The sequence below is a fragment of the Canis lupus genome, chromosome 25, assembly GCF_003254725.2.
Source record: "Canis lupus dingo isolate Sandy chromosome 25, ASM325472v2, whole genome shotgun sequence".
Classification (NCBI taxonomy): Eukaryota; Metazoa; Chordata; class Mammalia; order Carnivora; family Canidae; genus Canis; species Canis lupus.
This window is the reverse complement of record NC_064267.1, coordinates 9268586-9289251: the sequence shown is the minus strand read 5'-3', so window position 1 is coordinate 9289251 and position 20666 is coordinate 9268586. Positions and strand designations below refer to the sequence as shown.

Below are 20666 nucleotides of genomic sequence, written 5' to 3'. Positions count from 1 at the left end.
ATACACATTTATCTTAAACATTATTTGAAATTTGTACAGAAAGAGGCATAGAAATTTCACAATAACTTGCAACATATTCTACTTACACATGCCCAGCAAGCCACTACTTAACTGCCCAGCCCATACTCCAGAAATTAGGCTAAAACAGGCAAATACCTGATTGTCCTTTGAGGATCATCTGCCCCTTACACAAAGAGTTCCTGTGAGCATCGAAGCTTTGCTCAGTATAATATGAGGATTTGGTTATATTATGCAGAAATTCATGAACTTTCCACTGTAATGTTTGGGTATGCAAAATTGAGAAGCATTTTGGGTTACTATATCAGACTGAGGGAGAAAATGGTGTGGAAATTGATTTTTCCAAAGCCTCAACATTTCAAATGCAAAAACTCTTTTATCTGGTTACTTCTGGGGGAAATAACAGCTAGGAGCTATGAATGGGAAGAGACATCAAGATATCTCAGCTCCATGTTGGCCCTAATTCTACTTCCACCACCAGCCTAGCAGATGCTTAATCATGAGGCTGAACATCTAGGAGAAGTCTCCTCCGACTGGCAGCAGGTGGCCAGTGTGCTTTGCGGCCACTTTCTCAGAGGTGGTTATGGTCAGATGCTGATTTATTCACATCTTGCCTGATCCCTAACTTCTGTGCCCCCCCCCCCCCCCGCCCCAATCTCCCACACATATGTGAACTACGGCAAAAGGGAAGCATTTCAGGCTGGAGCTCAGGAAGAGAGCCTTATAATATGAACAGATACTACACTTGATCTTAGCCAAAAGGCCGAGAAACAATTGAGAGCCTTATAATATGAATGGTTTCCTCCTTCAAATACCCAGGGCATTCCCACTTTACACTATAATGGTTTACCTTGATTTCTTCTCAAAATATTTCATTTATATTTATCCCTATCTCCTCAACTGTACTGTAAATTCCATGAGACAAAAGCCTTTGTCTTACATTTCTCTTGTATATTTTTAACCACTAGGAGAGTGCTATGAGTTTAGTAGATACCCAACAAATACCGAGGGATTAATTCCTTCTTTCAATGTGACAGAAGCTTTTGTGGATGTGTTGTATTTTCCCTAGTAGGAGAAAGCTTCAGGAGAACAGAAACTATGTATTGATCATTTTTGTATCTTATACAACTTCCAGGTTAATTTATCAGTCAGGATACATGCTCAGTAATTATCCTGGAGAGACTGCACAGCTAAGGCAGCGATGGGTGGACCAAGTTTCGTGCCGGCCTCACTAGAACAATTTAGAGTGTTAGAAGTGGGGATGAGTGGTATTTAGCCTTTTCTTCCTTACATGGGAGCACTTACCTAGCATGGTTTGACCACTCTCTTTGCCTGGAACATTTTCTTCATTTGGCTTCCAACAAGATTCCGCATGCCTGCTATCTTCCTAACTCATTCTCTGTTGCCAGTTCCTCCCTGGCTTCCCCCTGGTGGAGAGCTCAGGCTTGGTGTGAGGATCTCTTGGATGTGTTCTTACATTTAAACCGAATCCCTGAATATTCTTTACATTTGCCAATTTCTAAGATTTTGTCTCTAATTTTTTTTACCTTCATGCCTTTTTTTTTCCAATCTCCAGACTAAAATATTCAGTTGCCCTCATGTCTACTCAATATATCCAAACAGAACCCCTGATTACTCCATACTCCAAACCACTTTCTCCTCCAGGGGTCTTCATCTCAATACATGGCAACTCTGTACTAATTGAATGGACAAAGCGTTGGGGTAAAATCTGACTCTTTTCTCTGCACATCCAGTTCTGAGCAAACTCTGTCGGTTTTGCCTTCAACAGACATTTAAAAATCCAGCCATCCTCACCATCCTACCCTCTCTCTCCACCCTGTTCTGAACTTCCACCATCGCTGCAACATGAGCTCTGTGAGGGCACAGACCTTGTCTGTTTTGTTTATTTTGGTATCTTCCGTTCCCGGTACATTGCTTGGTGCATGATAGGTGCTTAGTACCCATTTAATGAGTAAATCTCTTGCCTAGATTATTGTAGTAATCTCCTAACTTGGGATTTCTCAACCTCAGCACTAATGACATTCTAGGCTGGGTAATTCTCCAGCAGGAGCTTTGTATGCCCCATAGAATGGTCAGCAGCATTACTGGCTTCCACTCACTGGATGCCACTTGCACCCTCTCCTTCCACCTCAAGTTGTGACAACCAAAAATATCTCCAGACGTTGTCCATTAGGGGGCAGAGCCATCGCCATCATTGGTATTCCAGTTTCTACTGGTGCCCCCATGGTCTCTGAGGAGCCAAATCGACTCTTTACACTCGTTAAGTCAAACCATGGCTTCTCATAGACTGAGTGAAATCCAAATACCTTACCACAACTATAAGGCCTCTCTCTTCTCCTCTGACCTCATCCCTCCTCACTACTCTCTCTGTCTCAGACCCATTCCCTGTTTATCATCAGGATATACCAGGCCTATGCCCAAGCCTTAGGGCCTTTATGCTTACTGTACCCACTGCCCCCTCCCCCCATGAAGCCTATGAAGCAGCATTCTATCCTCGGCACTCTATATTCCTCTACCTTGCTTCCATGCCTCTATAGTTCTCACTGCCTCGTGATGGACAAACGTGCTTAGAATAGTTCCTGGCAGCAGGTAGGCGCTCAAAACATGGAGGGGAGTAACTGACAGATGAACGGATGGGTAGACACAGAAGACAGTGGTTTATTGAGGTCTTCACTGGCCTCCCTCCTTTTCTGTCTTTGGCTCTCATAATTCTTGCCGAGTCATGGTTGGTTTTCTTTCTTCCTAACATATGACCAGAACTCTACAAACGGTATAAAACAAACCAACATAGACAACCAAAAGCCTCACAGGGACTGTCTTCCAGAAACTTGCTTGGACTCGTTCCCATTTAAGTCCCAGGATTTGGGCTTTATTTGGGGTTAGCAACACAGATTGGTGAACAGTGCTTATAGCTTGGAGTTGGATCACCTGGGTATATCCAGGCAACTCCTTAGTTCTGGTGTGGTCGTGGGCAAGACTTACTTACTTACTTTCCCCACCTGTGCTCCAGACCTTTTGTCTGTTAAATAGGATAATATATAACAGAATTCCTAGAGCTACTGTGAGGATTAGGAGAATTAATTATACATGTAAAGTGCTTAGGCATGTGGTAAGCTCTGGATAAATATTTGCTAGTATTATTAGTCTGTGTATATGCTATCTTCATGAGGATTTCTCCATGATGCTGTCTTCATAAGGATTTGGTGCCTGGCAATATGATGATGCTTTGAAAGTTTCTGCAAGATACATTGACAGCCTGCCTACTGCATGCTACATGCCATACTAGGTACTGGGGACTTGGGTTGAATAGGACAAATAGGGTCTCTGTATTCCTGGAATTTACATTCTATTTTGAGGATACAGATAATAAGCAGATAAATGAAAAATTATGAGCTAGTGCTAAGTGTGATGATAAAAATAAAATAGGGTTGAGGAGATGGGGAAGCATAGGGGAGGGAATTGCTGTAGGTCTCCTGATCTAGAAAAGCTGCTTTCCAAGGTAATTTTAAGCTGTTACCTAAATGACAAAAAGCAGCAGCCAGCCAAACACCCAGGGCAAGAATTTTTCAAGCACAGTTACCAGTTCATGCAGAGCCCTAAGCAGGGATCAGGCTTGGTGTGTTTGAGGAGCAGAAGGCAGCCAGTGTTGTAGCATGGGGTGAATGTCGTTGGGGAGAGTAGAAGAGAGTGAGGTCAGAGGGGTCAAGTCATGTGCATTGTAGACCACACTAAGGGGTTTGGAGATATATATATATTTTTAGAAGGCTGGGGAATCATTGGAAGGTTTAAAATGAGAGAATGACATTTTACAAAGATCTCTCTGACTGCTGCTGTGTTGAGAATGGCCTGCAGAGAGGCAAGCCTTAAAATAGGGACACCAGTGGGGGACAGTGACAAGTAAAACACATGGCCAATGGGGGTGATTATGATAGAGTTTCTGCCACAATGTGATGCTTAGATGCAGCTCTGAATCTTGTCACTAACGTGAGGCATCATCACACCGGCCAGGACGTGGTACCAGATATCTCTGACCAATCCTCCCGGCCCAGGATGGTGATTGGCTCACCCTCTCAGCCCTCTTGCCTTTTTTCTCTCCAAGGAGGTTTTAACTGTAACCCTGTAATGTGATCAGTGTGTGGGGATGGGGGAAAGCTGAGGCTATATTCCCTTTACTTCTAGAACTTTCTTCCATGGCTCTTAGGAATATTAAGATAAGCTAAATTGTGTGGAATCTAAAGGGGGAGAACAATAGTGTCTCAACAAAGACCAATGGAGAATTCTGTGCTGACAATGGACTATTTATTAAATATCAGCTTTTTGACAGTGACAGTAGTAACTACATGTGAATGATGTTTGTTTTAAGAATCTTGAAGAAACACCGAGACTTCTTCTAAAGGTTAAAAACAGAAAGGCCCCTTGTGCTTCCATTCCATAAATTCTGTTATGAATGAGGCTGTATGTTTCACATTTAATAAACAGTCTTTGGCTTGGAAGATTTCTTTTCTGGAACTTGTGGACTGAAGGCCAAAGTTTTTTTTTTTTTTTTTCTGTTCTAATTTACACCACTATTTATAGACTTATCATTTTCTATACTTAGAATACTTTCCAGAATGCAGAAAGAGGCCAAATGAAGTTGCTACAGGTCTTCTACTTCCTGGTTATTCACAAGAGGCAAAAAACCCTGACAATAAGACTAAGTCCCTGAAGTAATAATGGTCTTTGATCAGGCCACATCAGCTTGTCTCCTCCATTTGTCCATACAAGATCACTTCTTGGGTAGCCTACTTTAGGGTTGCCAGATCGAATTACAGGACACACAGTTAAATTTGAATTTAAGATTTTAGAAAAATGGATAATTTTTTAGTATCAGTATATCCCAAGCTTCATATGGGCAGATATTAGTTGTTTGAAATCCAAATTTAACTGGGCATCTTGTGTTTTTATCTGCTAAAGTGGCAATCCTAACTCTTGTTGGGGATGGGTGTGCAGCATCACCCACAGTAGGGGCCACTAACACATCTGCTGTCTCCTTGGGCCTGTCCATCTCCGGTCACCCACCTCCCTCAACCCAGCTAGACTGCAAATGGGTATTGTTTTTGTTTTTGTTTTAAAGATTTATTTATTTATTTATGATAGACATAGAGAGAAAGAGAGGCAGAGATTCAGGAGGAGGGAGAAGCAGGCTCCATGCCTGGAGCCTGACGCGGGACTCGATCCTGGGACTCCAGGATCACGCCCTGGGCCAAAGGCAGGCGCCAAACCGCTGAGCCACCCAGGGATCCCCGCAAATGGGTATTGTTGCTGGAGTGAACAGCTGTCTCTCTTTACCTACCTTTCTGTATCTCAAATAGACTCCATGGCTATGTAAGGACATTCTTTCTTTCCCCTATAGTAGAAGCTATTTTCCATCCATCCATCCATCCGTCCCATAGGTACTTACAGAACATCTTTTAAGTACCAGACATCAGGAAGCAAATCCATTATCTCCCTGGGAACATGTCATGTGGACGACTCATGTTCTGTCTTGAAGCCAGCTTCTTGGAAGTCCTCCAGAACATAGGAAATAGCTGTTACAATGAATAAAACAGCTCTGATCCCAGCATTTCTGAGCTTGTCCAGCTGAGCCTATATATCTTGGGTGCCACTGGTTGCCGTGGAACTAGTCCTGACCCGTGACATTTGGTACAGGGAAGCTGAAAGCCAGACAGGACTGTGCTGTAAGGGAAGGCTACTTGTAACAAACAGAACTCACCATGTATAGTCACTAGAAGTTTTTTTTGTTGTTGTTCAAGTAATACTTCCAGGTAGGTATAAAGATTTGTGGGGCAACCCACCTTGCATTTTCATTTGGGGACTTGGACTGTCAGAGGCTTTGCCATCTTCATCAGATCACTGGTCACTTCTAAGTTTGCCCAGGGCTCATCGTCAGTCCAGCCAGGCATAAGAGGACCTGGAGGCCTGGAGGTGTGCATGGGAGATTTGACCAAGCCCATATCACCTTCTCTCAGTTCCCTTGGATAGCTGCATGGCCACTCCTCTGCAAGGGAGGCCGGGCTGCATTTGCCTGGGGAAGAAGAAATGAACATGGATTCATTTAACTTCTTTGAGCCTCAGTTGCCTCATCTACAAAAGGTATCCACCCTGCACAGATTGCCTTCCAAGGACAATTGATAACAACTCTGCTGGGACCCACCTCTGGCAGGTCTGACATTCCCTGGCTCCCTTTTCCCACCATCAGACTTTCCACCCACTCTGGGGATAAAGGAGATCTGATCCATCTTCCATTTTCCAATCTGCCTGCTTCTTGGTTCTCACCCTTCTCAAACCAGCTGCAAAGAGCAAAGCTACTTTATCTCACAGGTTGTGTTCCAACGAATCACTTACTGCTGGTCTCTTTGCAACTTCGAGTGCATTTCTCCATAAAAGCGTCTGTACATGGATCACTGCTAAAACCCGGGCCCCGTCTTCTGGCTCAAGGCAACTCTAAGGGGAGGGTAGCTGGAGGGAGGCTCTGGCACCTGGGCAGTTCTCCTGGTAGCATCTAAGAGGGCTCTGCAGCAGGGAGTGTGGGTGGAGTTCTGGGGGGGGAGGGCAGGTGGGCAGAGGTTTTGTGAGTGGCTAGTTCCCATGGCAACCAAGAAGTGGCCTCCACAGCAGTGGGACTGAGTAGTCTTGGTTAGAAGCTGACGGTAAGCTTAGTGTTTATATAAACCTGGAATTTCGGGTGGCTGTAACCTGGAGCAGAGTGCCTTTCAAGCTGGGATGCTTCATTACCAGTGTGCCCTGTGCAGCTCGGTGTCCATTTCATTGAAACAAACATTTATTGATCATCTGGCAAACACTGTGGTGGATACTGGGAACCCTGGGAATAAGACACAGTCACTGATTCTTGTGTGCCAGCCTGGAGAGTGAGATGAACACGGATGTACAACAAAAAGGGACAGTGCCATGTGACCCAGGCAGGGACAAGGTAGTCTGGAAGGCTATGGAAAGAAAGATTGGGTCTTAGCTATGGCCATTGCGTGTATAGAAATGTGGCATGAAACAGCAAAATGTGTCATGTCATGAGGTCATGTGGTGTCTGTGTGTGTGTGTGTGTTGTGTGTGTGGGGGGGTCGATGGTATGGGAGCTTTTGGTAGGCATCGGATCAGGAGCACCTAAGGACCTTGGGTCACGTCCTGGAGGCATGTGGACCTGGAAGTCTTCTCAGAGATGACATTTGAGGTGGGTGAGTCCAATGGATCCATGAATATTTTCAAAACTTGTATCTAGTTTTAGCTTCCCTGAATTCACATAAACGGAAGAAAAATTGGGGGATATTTCTCTAATGTTTGGCATATTAACCCATCTCCACCCTCCAAATGATCACAATTGTGTTCTGGTTTGGAGACTAAAGCTATAATCCTCTAAAGTTGGAAGACTTGTTATTGCAGCATCAGCCCTGCAGGGGCGTCTTTGCACATAGTGGGCATTCTTCTCCTTGGCTCTGTTTCCCCTGGCATCTGCCCTCTACACCTGAGGCCCACCTTATGGTCTGGGTGTCCACACTCCCTATAGATGGCCATCTGGCCTAGCTTTAACACTAAAAGTCCCACATCCCGTGAAACTTCTCAGTCCCAGCATTCACCTCCAGGACAGAGAGGAAAGTCTGAGCCCAGACCTCAGGTTTATAGGATGTTGACTGGCAGGGAGGCTACAGAAAGAAGGTTGGCTTTGGAGCGAGGCCTGACTGATTGAAGCTTGATTTCTCTGCTCAATCTTTCTCTGTGTGATCTTGGAGAAGTTACTTCATTGTTTTGAATGTTAGTTTCCTCATCTATAGTATGTAGAATACTTATCTTAAGGAAATGGAAATAATTATTTTTAACACTGTCATGGAGGAGGTGCTCAGTAAGTGATGTCATTTTCTAGAGTGAAGGAATATCAAACTGTCACCATATAATGTGAAAAAGTGTATTGAGCTTTTATGTTGAAGGCTGCGGACCCAAAGGAAGAGCATATAACCCCTCTGGGGGTCAGGGAGGTCCTATAGTTACTACCAATTGCTGACAAGACTGGAGGTGGGGGCCCTCTAGCCTCTCACACATCCACTGTGGACTGTGATTAAAAATTAGAGAAAAAGGAAATGCAGTATAGTGAGAACATACTGAGTAGAAAAAAAAATTGGAGTGGTGAGGTAGTAGACATGTAGTACAAGCAGTCTCTGAACTCTAGTCCATGTAGGGGAAAGAACCTGTGGGTGGGAGATTCTAAAGTCTGCAAGGGTTCCAGAGCAGAGAGCTGGGTAGGCTTGGTAGGAGAGTCCAGGCATTCCAGAATTCTCAGGAAATTCTGGAACATTCTAGTATATTCTGGAATGGACTTCCTGTGGTTGAAGCCAGAGGGCAGGGAGAAGTGCACAGGATTCTGTTTGTGAGGAAGAGCTGGGTTTGTTGACTTGTCTGATTGTGGGGTGCCCCAAAGAGGACCATAACAGCCTTGTAGTCACATCTGGAGAGTTCTGCCCCTTTAAAGAGACCAGGACTCCAGAGAGTGAAGCAAACGTCCTCCAAGAGTGTAGGCAAGTCTAAATTGTACCAGTGATTTCTTTTACAGAAAGCCTGAACAATTTTAAATGTGGAAAACCAGTAGCTTCCTCTTATCCCCCCCCCCCCCCATGGTTGGATGTCTCCTCTGCAAGGTCATCTTCTGTGCTGAAGCATGGAGAAGGCACTTTTCTTTCTTGTTCAGGAATCGTAGCTCCTTGACACTTGAGAATGTCATTGACAACGACACGAAGCAAGATTAGTGATGTGTAGGTCTCCAACCTCTCAAGAATGCTTCATCTCTCAGGACCAGTGGCTCCAATAATGGTGATAGGAAAGATAACACTGGAAGGAACAGCTGGATCTGGTGCTTTGCCTCCTCACATACTATCCAGAATGGTGGAGAATTAATTATCAGCCAAATTTCCTTCCCCAGAGCTGTGTGAGGAGGCAGCTTATTAACAAGCGCAAGTCTGGATCTGCTATCCTGTGCGGACCAGGGCAAAGATTTTGCCCTTACTTCTCTGTTAAGCCACCTTTTTTCCCCTCTCCGAGTTCACATCAGACGGGTAATGTGCTGAGGTCATAACAAGGTTTGAGGGAGGCACATGTCACATGATGGTGTGAACACCCGATCATCTTGTTTATGAACTACAAAAGGATCTGTTAAGCCATCTTTCTACCCTTCAGCTCTCTGAGGGACTAACATCATTACCAGGACCATGTGCGCCCCTTTAACTGTTGAGCCTCCACCTGGGGGAGGGCACTGAGAGATGACAGTGATCCACGGGCATTGAAAATGCCCACTCCTTAAGGTATAGATGTCCTTGACAGCAGCATCTCACCAGGGCTTTCTCTTACCAAAGTGGCCCTGGCAGCAGGTGGGAGGGGGCTTCTGCATGCTTGGCATATCTCTATGTGGATTTGGGTTACTAAACAAATATAGTAAATTCCTAAGTAGGTCCCCCAGAATTCAGTCCCATAAAATGTGGCCTTGTGTTATAATGGGGTAGGTTGAATGACCGGGGGCAGGGGCCAGTCCCCTTCACTGTATATTCATCCAATCTTATGTTATTGTGAGTGCATTATCGTGGGGCTTCATTATGTATCAAATAGTAACATCATTTCCACCAAGTGCAAAGAGAGCAAACTTTACCTGCATTTTCAGATGTCGTTAGTGTGATAATGAGAGATTTGGAGGCAGGTAGGTCATGGCTTGAGCTGGGGAGTAGATCTGGGAATAGCTCTGTCCCAATGCTCTGACCCCACGGCCCCTTCCTGTCACCCCAGCAAGGGGTCAATGTGTGGGACAGGGTTGGCTCTGGTGCACACCTGCTGAGCCCCCCAAGCTGGGCAAGGAGCCCTTCAGAACAGCTCCTGGGTGCCCCCTCCCGTGAGGACCCGCCAGTGAGCACGGTAGGGCTTCTGGATCTCATTAGGCCACAGCTGTCCCAGCCTGGACACCATGAGCAAAGTGTGGGCCTGGTTTCCATCACTCGAGTGTTGATTTGGCCTGTAATCATCATCAGAGGGCAAATTCCAGGTTCGTGGTTTAAGAAAAAGCATACTTTTGTCTGCAGTCATGGAGCTATTTCGTCCCAAGCCGTTAATGCTTCTCCTGGCTCAGCACCACTCCCTCTGCTCTCTGAATCCGACCATACAGCTTTGATTTCAGAGGCAGGCCAGCATGATGCTTGGAAAGGCACACAGGCCCCTTCTCTGGATATTCCTAAGTGCTTAAAACTGCAAATGTGGCCAGATACATGTGTGCTGTGTTACTGTGCTAGGGATTCCTCGGGGAGGCTTTGGGCTCTGCATCTTTACTGGAGACACCCAATAAACCACTGGCCTCAAGGCTCTGTTGTTTTAGAGTGGGGTTTAAATGCATTCTCCTCCAGGCTGCCAATGCACCTCCAAACCAGTGCTGCTTGAAGTCTCATACCTAATGTGGCTTCCTGAAGCCCCAGCCTGCTCCGACAGACCCAGCTGGTATGCTCTCGCATGCAGGGGTCAGTTCTCAATGCATTAACTCACTATTTTTCTCCCTGCATCAGGATGACACCTGGAGCCACCTATCATCAGGGGCGGGGGAGGTGAGGGAGCTCTGCTCAGCCAGGCACCCATTCATGCATGTGACACTTTCAAAGCCAGCTGGCTAAGGCTCAGGGTGTATCCCGAAGACAAAGGGATAGAGTTTATCTCTGAGTGCAGTGAATCTACTTTCAACATTTCTTTCTTTCTTTTAAAAGAGACACACAGAAAGAAGAGACACAGGCAGAGGGAGAAGCAGGTTCCCTGCGAGGAGCTCGATTTGGGACTCAATCCCAGAACCCCGGGATCATGACCTGAGCCAAAGGTAGAAGCTCAACCACTGAGCCATCCAGGCACCCCTCTTTCTTTCTTTCTTTCTTTCTTTCTTTCTTTCTTTCTTTCTTTCTTTCTTTCTTTCTTTCTTTCTTCTTTCTTCTTTCTTTCTCTTTCTTTCTTTTCTTCTTTCTTTCTTTTTTTCTTCCTTCCTTCCTTTTCTTTGTAGGCCCCACACCCAATGTGGGGCCTGAACTCATGACCTTGAGATGGAGAGTTGGATGCTCTACCAGGCAGAGCCAGCCAGGCACCCCAAACATTTCTTTAAGTTATAACTAGCCCAGGCAATAACTGCTAGCTATCTGATAATCAAGGACTGATGGGATTTCTATTGGCCAAATAACCAGAAAATTAAGGCTTCTGTTCTAACTAGCTTCACATAAGAAACAAAATACATATTTTAGCTACAGGCAGATTCTATTGTTTGCTGAGTTTCCTTGGGGAGCTTGGCTGTGGGCTTGGCTGACTCACAGTTAGAGGAGTAGCCTTCCAGGCTGAGCTCAGTGGCATACAGCAGATGACACAGGCACAGAAAGCCAGTGCTGGCTGTGGGGGCCAGTGACAAGCAAATCAGGGCTAGCTCCTGATGCTCAGGCATCTGGGGTCAATTAGGGATCAATCAGTGGTGCCAGAGGATTTAAAACAATTGTAACCAGCAGGGCAGGGTGGTAGTATCAATAGTGGAATATAGCAGGTACAGATAAAATTGTACCATCCCTAAATAAAGTCAACATTTTATCCCGGTGAGGCCTTTTTCTCAACAAGTGAGATCGTCCTCAGCTAAGGTTCAATCACCTGTGAGAACAATGACCAATGACTTGATTGGTCATTGAGCTTTTGCCGCTCATGTCAGATTCATAGTCATTAGGAGAAGAGTCTGACCACTTCTGATGAACAGTCAAATCCAACCTAATCTGATTTCACTGCTGCCTTACATTTTGAAGCTGTAGGTTCTCACGAATCTTTGACAAGAATGTTAGGTCTTTATACGTCTCTGTCATTGCTGCCTGAAATAATGTTAACTTGATGGAAACGTTGAACTTTTAACTATAGAGATCAGGAATTTCAGAAGACCCATTGTGGAGGAGATGTGTGGAGAGAGAGCCCAGACCAACTCCAAGAGGCGGACAGATAAGTGAGGTCTCTTGGCTGGCAGGAATCAGAGGCACATAATCAGAAGCCAGACAAGATGACCTGGAAAGATAAGAGAACGTTCCCAGGCCAAACTTCACCACAAGCTGCTGTGAGATCCTAAAGTTTGTGCTTAGCCCGGGATGGTTCCTTACTATTGTTCTTGCTATGCAAGCCCTTCTGTGATGACACTACCTTTTGCCTGACTCCAGCCACATGGACCACAAGGGGACTGTCATCCCTTTCTGTGACTTTGCCTCCCTGGCCTCAGTCCCCTTGATGGGAGGACATTGGAGACAGTCCATCCCTGAGATTTATCAGAATGACAGCTGGTGGCAGAGAGGTGTTCCTTATTGGGAAGGGGGAGAAGAGCCTGGAAGCTGCTGGTGGTCGTCCCCACCTCCTGGAGAAAAAAGAATCCACTATCTGTTGATGAGAAAGTAGCTAACATGTCAGAGAGGAGCTTGTAGCAAAAGTGGCTGGAAGGTTCTGTTTGAACTTGAGTCTCCGCTCCAGTAGTTCTCCAGGCTAGTGTGTCTCCACCATCATTTGCTTATCTGAATCAGTGTCTCTTCACTTCGCCCTAGTTGTGTTTGCTATTATACTTGCTAATAGTTTCTTAGCATTCTACCCTCGTGTTGTTGTTATTATTTCTGGTGCACAATATTTGGCATGTTTTGGCAGCCAAGCTACCCATTCCATTCACCAACTCCCAGCATGCAGGGATGGTGCGGGCAGCAGTCCTACTGTGTGAAGGCTTAGAAGCCAGAGAAGACTTTGCTTCTTACCATCAGAATCTGGCACTGAAATCACATTTTTGGCTCCTGTTTTATAACTGAGTCAATACTCAGTTGCACTCAGTTATAAATAGTCAATACTCAGATATAAAATAGGAGCTAAAAAGCGTCATTTCAATCTGCACTTAGCAAAACATTTAATATATACCAGGAAAGGTCAAAGACAATGAGCAAATTTCAATCTGGGATGACTTTTTAACCTTCTGCAAATATTAGGGCTCATGGTCGTTGTGGAGGTAGGCAACCATTAGCTTCCGCCTCCAACGAGGAATAAGCAAGTAGGATTTATTTATTTATTTATTTATTTATTTATTTATTTATTTATTTATTCATGAGAGACACAGAGAGAAGCAGAGACCTAGGCAGAGGGAGAAGCACAGGGAGCCCAACGCACGATTGCGACCTGAGCCAAAGGCAAATGCTCAACCACTGAACCACCCACGCACCCTGAGCAAGTAGGATTTAGATGAGAAGCCAGATTTCGCCATTCTTCCCAAGCGATCCTACAAATCTCAATTCAGTTCAACAAATAGCAATAGACCATGTACCACAGTGGAGTCATCGAGGTAAGTCCCAGCCTCATAGATCTATTAGTAGTTCTAAGATACTGATTTCATTCTATTACTCAAAGACCCTTGGGATGCCTGGGTGGCTCAGTGATTGAGTGTCTGCCTTTGGCTCAGGGCATGATCCTGCAGTTCCACGATCGAGTCCCACATCGGGTTCCCTGCATGGAGCCTGCTTCTCCCTCTACCTGTGTCTCTGCCTCTCTGCCTCTGTCTCTCTCTGTCTGTGTCTCTCATGAATAAATAAATAAAATCTTTTTTTTTTTTTTTTTTAAAAAAAGACCCTTTAGCAGGCTCCCCAGATACCCTCCTAGTTGACTGGGACTAGCTCACAAGGCCCTGCATGACTTTCTTTGCCTAGCCTGCTATCCTCACCTTCTGGGTTTCTGTGGCTGCTCTCCACACTCACCCATTGGCCTGCCTCTCCTGCCTCCAAATAAATAGCAATAAAATAATAATTCTGTGATAATGACAACTAACAAAACATCCATGCACCTGGCACTGTTCTGGACCTTCTTCACCTGTTACCTAGCAGCACAGCCCACGAAGTAAGGACGACCACTCTCTCCACTGTAACGATGTGTGTATTAATTTCCCTATGTGTCAGTAATAAATGACCACAAATCTAAAAGTCTAAAATCGAGGTGTCACTGGGGCTGCATTCCTTCTGGATGTTCTGGGAGAGAATCCTTACTTTGTCAGCTTCTGGAGGCTGCCCAAATTCTTTGGCTCCTGGCCACATGGCCCCAACCATTTGCTTCACTTGTCTCACCTACGATAGACTCTGGCCGTTCTCTTTCTCCCTTATAAGGACCCTGGTGATGACGCTGACTCCACCCAGATAAGCAGGATTATCTCCCCATCTCTGGACCATTTCCCCCAATCACATCTGCAAAGTCCCTTTTACCTTGTGAAGTCACATATTCACAGGTTCCAGGGTTTAGAGCCTGGGCATCTTCCCCAGCCATCATTCGGCCTACCTAGTGAAGACACTGAGAAAGATAGAAGCAATTCTGTGAAATGTGCTGAGGACCATAAAGCACTTTGTATGGAAAAGATCTTAATAATTTCTCCCCCATAGCATCAAGCACTTGGGAGGTGCTCAATGAACACTTTTGAGTTGTTGAAGTGATTCTTACAAAAGTGAAATGAATTGTCCTGGTATCTACTAAACTGCTTGCTTGGAAATTTAAAAATACAATTTTCCAGTGTTGTTTATTGTCTTTGAATTCCTAAGGTCCTCTTATTCTCATTTTTCTATGATCTTGTGAGCATTCGATCATTGTTTAGTTACTGGTTATTCCTTAGGAGCCCTCCATGAGGCAGTGAAGCCTTGTTTGCTGTCAGGCTGACGATCTCTGAATGAGAATGTACTGCACTCAGGTTGCAATGAAAACAATGACCAGATAGATGCTCCTGTCCTAGAATATGTATCGGAGACACAAAGTTTCTATTCCCAGGCCCCTCTCCATTCATTCAGTCTACCAGTTAGTATTTGCAGCATGCCTTCCATGTGCCAAGCCATGCACAACATCCCAGGGCAGGCCACAAATGGGAATGGGAGATCCAGCCTCTGAACAGCTCACTGTTCACACAAGGGCAAAATGTATGAACGTACAATTATGATGCCGCACAGAAAGAGTAGGGCCCAGGTGAGAACGAGCAGGTGGTGCCAGTCTTCTGGTGGAGTCTGGGGAGGTGTTAAGAAGGAGCTGCTGGATGTAAATGTAGGGAACGATCCAGGGAACAGAGGGTGGAAGGGCCTGCTGTGGTTGGTGGACCTGGAGTTCTGTGTGAGAAGCAGAGGGAGAGTGCAAATGGGAGGGGGTCGAAGTTGAAGGTGGAGTGGGCTCCCTCTAATAATGTGGATTCCTGGGCTCTGTTCACTGCAGGTGGCATACCATCTTAATCCTGCATCTGTTTGCTTTGTCTCTGATGTCTTTCCATTCCCTTGAGTCTTAAAAGATAAGAAACAGCTGATTGACCCAGTGGGCATCCATGAAGCATCAGGAAGTGGGTTAGCATCGACCTCAGTGAAGCAGATACCCAGTCTCTGAGAGTCTGAGAGCATGCTACTCCTGGCAAGGTTTCAGGGTTCAATAGAGTGTCACTGGTCCCCTTTCTCCATAATCACACTTCCCATCCCTGCCTCCATCCCCTCATTCTGACACCGAGTAGCTGTAAAACTCTGAGGAGATAATTTAACCTCTCTGAGCCTCTGCTTCTTGGTGACAATAATAGTCCCTTTGGTGGCTGTTGTAAGGTTTAAAAGGTTCAATATATGTAAAGTTTCTAGCCTCGTGCCTGGAGCTTAATGGGCACACAAGAAATGTGCCAATTCCTTTCACTGAGAAACACTGTCCAAGGAGAGCTTTAATTTCAGTTGCTTTCTATTTCTCCCAATTCAAGAATTTGTTTCCAAGACCATGAATAGGCCACAGAATTCTGCTATCTATCAGCTGCTGGTAGCCCCATAGCAGCATCACTCAAAGCTGGGACACTTAGGCAGGTGTCGATTTGTTGCTTCATGGCTCTTGATGTGTCCAGATCCACGACAGTTCTACAAGACAGGTGCTTAAATATTTACCACTCTCAGAGTCACTCCGGCATGGTGGGGCTCAGAAGAAAGTCCCAGAAGCAAGATAGCTTTGGCATCACCCATCCCTAGCTTGGTGGAGCATACGTCTTGATGGGAGGTCTCATCGTCATCAGGTTGGGCAAGCTGTTGCTTTCAGAAACTAACAATGATGATCTTCACTCAAACTCAGGAATATCAAGCATGACAGAGCACTTGTCAATCTTAGGCAGTCAGAATGGTTTCCTGGTCCCAGTTCTCTGAGCGTCCAGGTCCACACCTAAGTCCCTGGTGTGGCCACGTAGTAAGAATGCTAGGGACAGGCAGGAAGTCGGGGTCAGGGGATAGATATGGTTAAGCACAGGCTAAGCACCTGGTATGAGCTTTCATGTCACTGATGTTGCAGGAACTTTAGGACTATAATTTTTTTTCTGTTTTACAGATAAGACCTTCTGTGGCTCAGAGACAGTGATGTACTCAAGGTCACACAGCCATCAAAGGCATGGCCAGGGTCTAGCTCTTGGCTCCTTGCCTCTTAAAGGCATGACACAGAGGCAAACCTGCACAAAAGATGTTTCCCAGCATCTTTGAAAGGCTCCCCGAGGAAGTGGGCTCCAGTGGCCCACATGCCCTGGCTTCTTGTGATAGTCAGAGGTGGGGAATTCCTTTCGCTAAAGGCAGCCCTGATCCCTGTGCCTGTCTATAAATTTCTTCCACCGAGTATGGCTCATGCAGTGTCTCTCTAGGAATGTGAAAAGGATAGGGCCAGACCCGCATGCCAGACAGGCAGCCAGGGGGACGAAAGCCATCTCCAGGGTAACTGAAATCCACGCTCTCAAGCGAGAGACTAATTCTCTCTTGGATTCTACCCAGGAGCACTGAGGTGAAAACGCCGATGCACGCAAGAAGGTGTCAGAGTCCGGGAGGCTGGTGGGTACAGTCTGCCGGCCGCTCCGTGGGGAAACGGTGCCTTGGGGTCCCCTGTTGCCTCCAGGCAGTGTCCCCTCCCATGGGAGCCCAGCAGCTCCCGCACCTGGAGGGAGAGTCTTCTGGGACCATCAGGAGAGGCCAGGAGGGCTGCAAATCTCAGGGGCCTGGAGGGAGCCCTGGTCCTCCCTGCCATCCCCTCCCCCTCCGGAGAAATTCTGAGTCTGTAGGGGGGCAGTGCTGGTGGCAGGGGTGGTGGGGGAGAGTCTGCATTTTTAACAAGCTTTGTGGGTGATTTTGATGCCAGAGGTCTGCGGGCCATATTTTGAAAACGGCTGCTTTCCCTGCCAACACTGCTTCCTTTGGATTCTCCGCTGGCCACAGGGACACTCCTTATAGCCATTTGGAGTCTTGGGGCATTCTCTAGAAAACAAATCTACACTGAGGCCAATAGGAGTCTTCCCTGGACTCCATTGTGGAGTTGTGGAGGGCCCTTCTAAGGCCCCGGGAACAGGGCGGGGCAGGGAGCTGTGCCCTGACCAGGAACACTGTCCCCTCTCCTTTCCCCAGAGCCCAGACTAGGTGACCTGGGCTTGCCCGGAGGTAGACAAGCAGGGGTGGGAGGCTGGGGGCGGGGGTCACTGCAGGGTTAAGGCCCTGAAAGTGTTAATAGGCTCCCCTGAAGCCTGGATTCCAAGGAGTCATTTGAGCACTGGACCTCCTGGCACACCAGCCAGCCCCTCAGCCCTGGCGCTGGCCTCTGGGGGCTGAGATCCTGCCCCCCCCCTACACTGGGTGCTTCCTCACTGGACACAGTTATCCTGACCCTTCTGGACAAAGAAGCTTTCCTTTGAAAAACACACACATGGAGGAAGAATGGGTCTGTGTCTACACACTTCCCAATGTTCTGAAAAGGAAAACAAAATAAACAAATGTGTGAGGTAGCGATTGAGATATTCAAAATATTTCCCTTCACTGCTGGAGAAATCTGACAGCGAAAAAAGAGGACCGATTTTGTTGTGCCTTCACCCCACAGCCACTTCAATTTAGGCTCCTTATTGCTTTCTGGATCTTTCAGGGTTGTAACTGCTATCTCAGTGAGTAATAGACAACTGCATTAGGCCCTTTCTTTATGAAGGGGATTAATGACTTTGAAAATTTAGTGCTCTGTAAACATAGTAGGGAAAGCATTTCCCCAGGCTCGTTGATTCCTTGGCAGGGAGGGAAGCTGGTTAGGAAAGTAAATGTTTCCAGCTTGCCGAGAGGCCCCCTTACCAAACACTGTCTGCTTCTTGTAAAGCCTGGCCCCACAACACTGGTGTGTTTCAAAGTCCTAAAAAAAGGAGTCAAAGCAAAAGCAAAAGAAACAGGAGCCAGAGAGAATGAGACACATCCGTGGGGTTGAAAAAAAATACCACTGGTGAAATTTCCTAATAGAAAATGCATTTTTCCATGAAAATGTGTGTTCTTGCTAAGTCCGGCCTTTGACCTGAATTAGAGAAATCAGTTGTTTACACAGCCCAAACCCGCAGACTAATTACCCTCTTTGTTCTTTTAAACTTTTAGGCCTGGCCAATGACATAAAATCCTCAGAAACGAAAAACCTAAATAAATAAATAAGTAAAAGTTTAAAATAAAAAAAAACACCTCTCAGGACAAACATTTAGAAATAAGCTTGGAAAGAAGGGGCTGTGGGATCAGGGTGTTGGGGTTTCATTGCTGGCATTCATGTGGCAAGTTGCTAATACTTGAGGGAGGCAAGGCGGGGGTGCAGAGAAGGAAAGGAGTCATTTTATTAAAAAAAAAAGAAAAAATGACATTCCAGGCATTTCCCCAAAGCTTTCCTTGTCCACAAGTCTTTCTCCTTCAGAGCTGCCTTTTCCAGGGATCAGCCTTTTCCAGCCCGGTCCCTTCTTCCTTGAGAAAACCACAGCAACAGCAGTTCCGCAAATCCTCACATCTTTGAAAGTTGGTCAATCCCACTTGAGGACCCAAGTAATGGAACCACCAAGGCCCGACCTAGGCAATTCACCCATTCTTCCCTAGCGGCTTGGTTGGGTTGTGTTAACTTCTTTATTCATTTAACAAATAGTGTTGAGCACATAACAGTGTTCTGATTTGGCGTGAAATCTTTGAGATTCCTAAATTGAGGCCTTCAAATAGTGTATCACTACTTGTAATAGCAACGGCACCAAAAGAGTATATTGCTTTGGGGATATCTGAGTTTTCGAGTCAACCCGCCATGACTTCTTCTTTGTTTCTTCGTATGTTTCAAAGGTGCCAGCAAGTTTGGTGAAACGATATCGCTGGTTTGCAGTACTTAAGTCTTCTGAGAGAAAAAAGGTTTAAATTTGTAAACCGATTTAAAATTTTAAAAAAATTTAAAAAATATCTGTGGCTTACGTGAGAAGTTAGAATACCCTTTATGAAATTAGAAAATCCGAAAAAGAAGGCTTTGTGTATCACATACAAAAGAGAAGAGTCTAGAAGACACAGCTTGGAGGTGTCCAAATCACAGATTAAGCAAAATTAAGGGTGACAGGGAGTAGATAGTATTGGCAAATGTCACCACTCAGGCAGTCTGGCACAGAACTTTAAAATCCTCCTTTTCTGCATAGGGTCACAGGTACCGAATATCCATGAGCCCTTTGGCCTAATGCTGTGCCACAGAAAGAATGTATCTGATGTCTGTTTTATTTGCAGTTTGCTTAAATCCATGAAGGATTTAAGGTGGTTGACAAAGAAGAAACAAAATATAAGCTTAATACACACTGAAAACCAGAGCAAGAGAGAAAGCAGCGGGAAGAGTGGAGACCTAACAAGGAACCAGGAGTGGGGTGAGGAAATACACAAAGTTGAGGGTGCAAGTTGGTATGCTTCCTTTCAAAGAGTTACAAGCTGGGACCAGGAGGAAGGGAAAAGGGGAAACATATGAGTGTTGAAATTAAAGCAGATCCACTGCTTAGGAAATCACTATTTCTGGAACCAAGGAGAGATGGGCATTTTTCCTGAGGGCCTTTCGGAGGTAGCTCTCTGTATCACGTACAGCACCCTGGGTCTGGCCATCCCCTCCAGCAGTTCAGAATTCACAACAGTGGATCGTGCTTAAGATTTCAGGTCCCCTTTTCTTGGTGTGTCACCGGCTTCTGAACACCCCACACCCGGAACATACTTATTCAATGTGGACCTACTTTGGTCCAGACAATGGCACCTTCCAGAATCTGCCCGACACGTAAGGTAGACAGGATCGAAAATACCACCAGTGGCCTTGTTTCTTCAACTCCCACATTGTAACCAGCGTCTGGATTAATATGAGTGTCCATGTGGGGCCAGTGAGAAAAATTAGTATGAAGCCAGATTACCCGCGGTGTCTGGAGTCCATGGGCACCACACCTGGGCAAGCCCCAGCCTTCAGCCTGTCTGGAGAGGGGACAGCACCCCGCGGCATACAGGCACACTTGAGGCCTTCCCCAGGACCAGTCTACACACACCACAGAGGCCCCGGTGGGTGGTCTGATGTTTTTAAATGCTGACAACTCTACATTCTATCCTTCAGATGTTTTCCCACTCGGATCACATTAGGCGTGTTTAAGTGATGCCTTGTGGAAGCGTCTTCACGTTAGAGGATAAGCAAGCCGTTCCCTTTAATAGCAGCCTGGAGCTCGCCCCTGCAGGAGGGCACCTGGGGCGCAGCCTTCCCAGCAGGGGGCAAGGGGAAGGGGAGCGGGCCTCCGGCGCCCT

The 20666-nt window shown here is 46.1% G+C and overlaps 1 protein-coding gene, 1 non-coding gene and 1 pseudogene across 2 annotated transcripts in view; 1 reads left to right on the top strand and 2 right to left on the bottom strand.

Annotated features, from left to right (window-relative positions):
* LOC112669456 (arachidonate 5-lipoxygenase activating protein) overlaps positions 1-16718 on the top strand; it is a 51772-nt gene extending 35054 nt beyond the window's left edge. Inside the window, exons 4-5 of the mRNA XM_049101296.1 lie at positions 10815-10921; positions 16441-16718. Of these exons, the coding sequence (XP_048957253.1) occupies positions 10815-10914 (100 nt within the window). The 3' untranslated portion in view covers positions 10915-10921; positions 16441-16718. The remainder of the gene's footprint in view (positions 1-10814; positions 10922-16440) is intronic.
* Positions 701-793, bottom strand: LOC112670218 (U2 spliceosomal RNA; annotated as a pseudogene).
* On the bottom strand, positions 9125-9228 carry LOC112670215 (small nucleolar RNA U13). The gene has a single exon (XR_003142812.1). It is a non-coding gene; the product is annotated as a small nucleolar RNA U13 (small nucleolar RNA).
* Positions 16719-20666: the final 3948 nt, after the last annotated feature.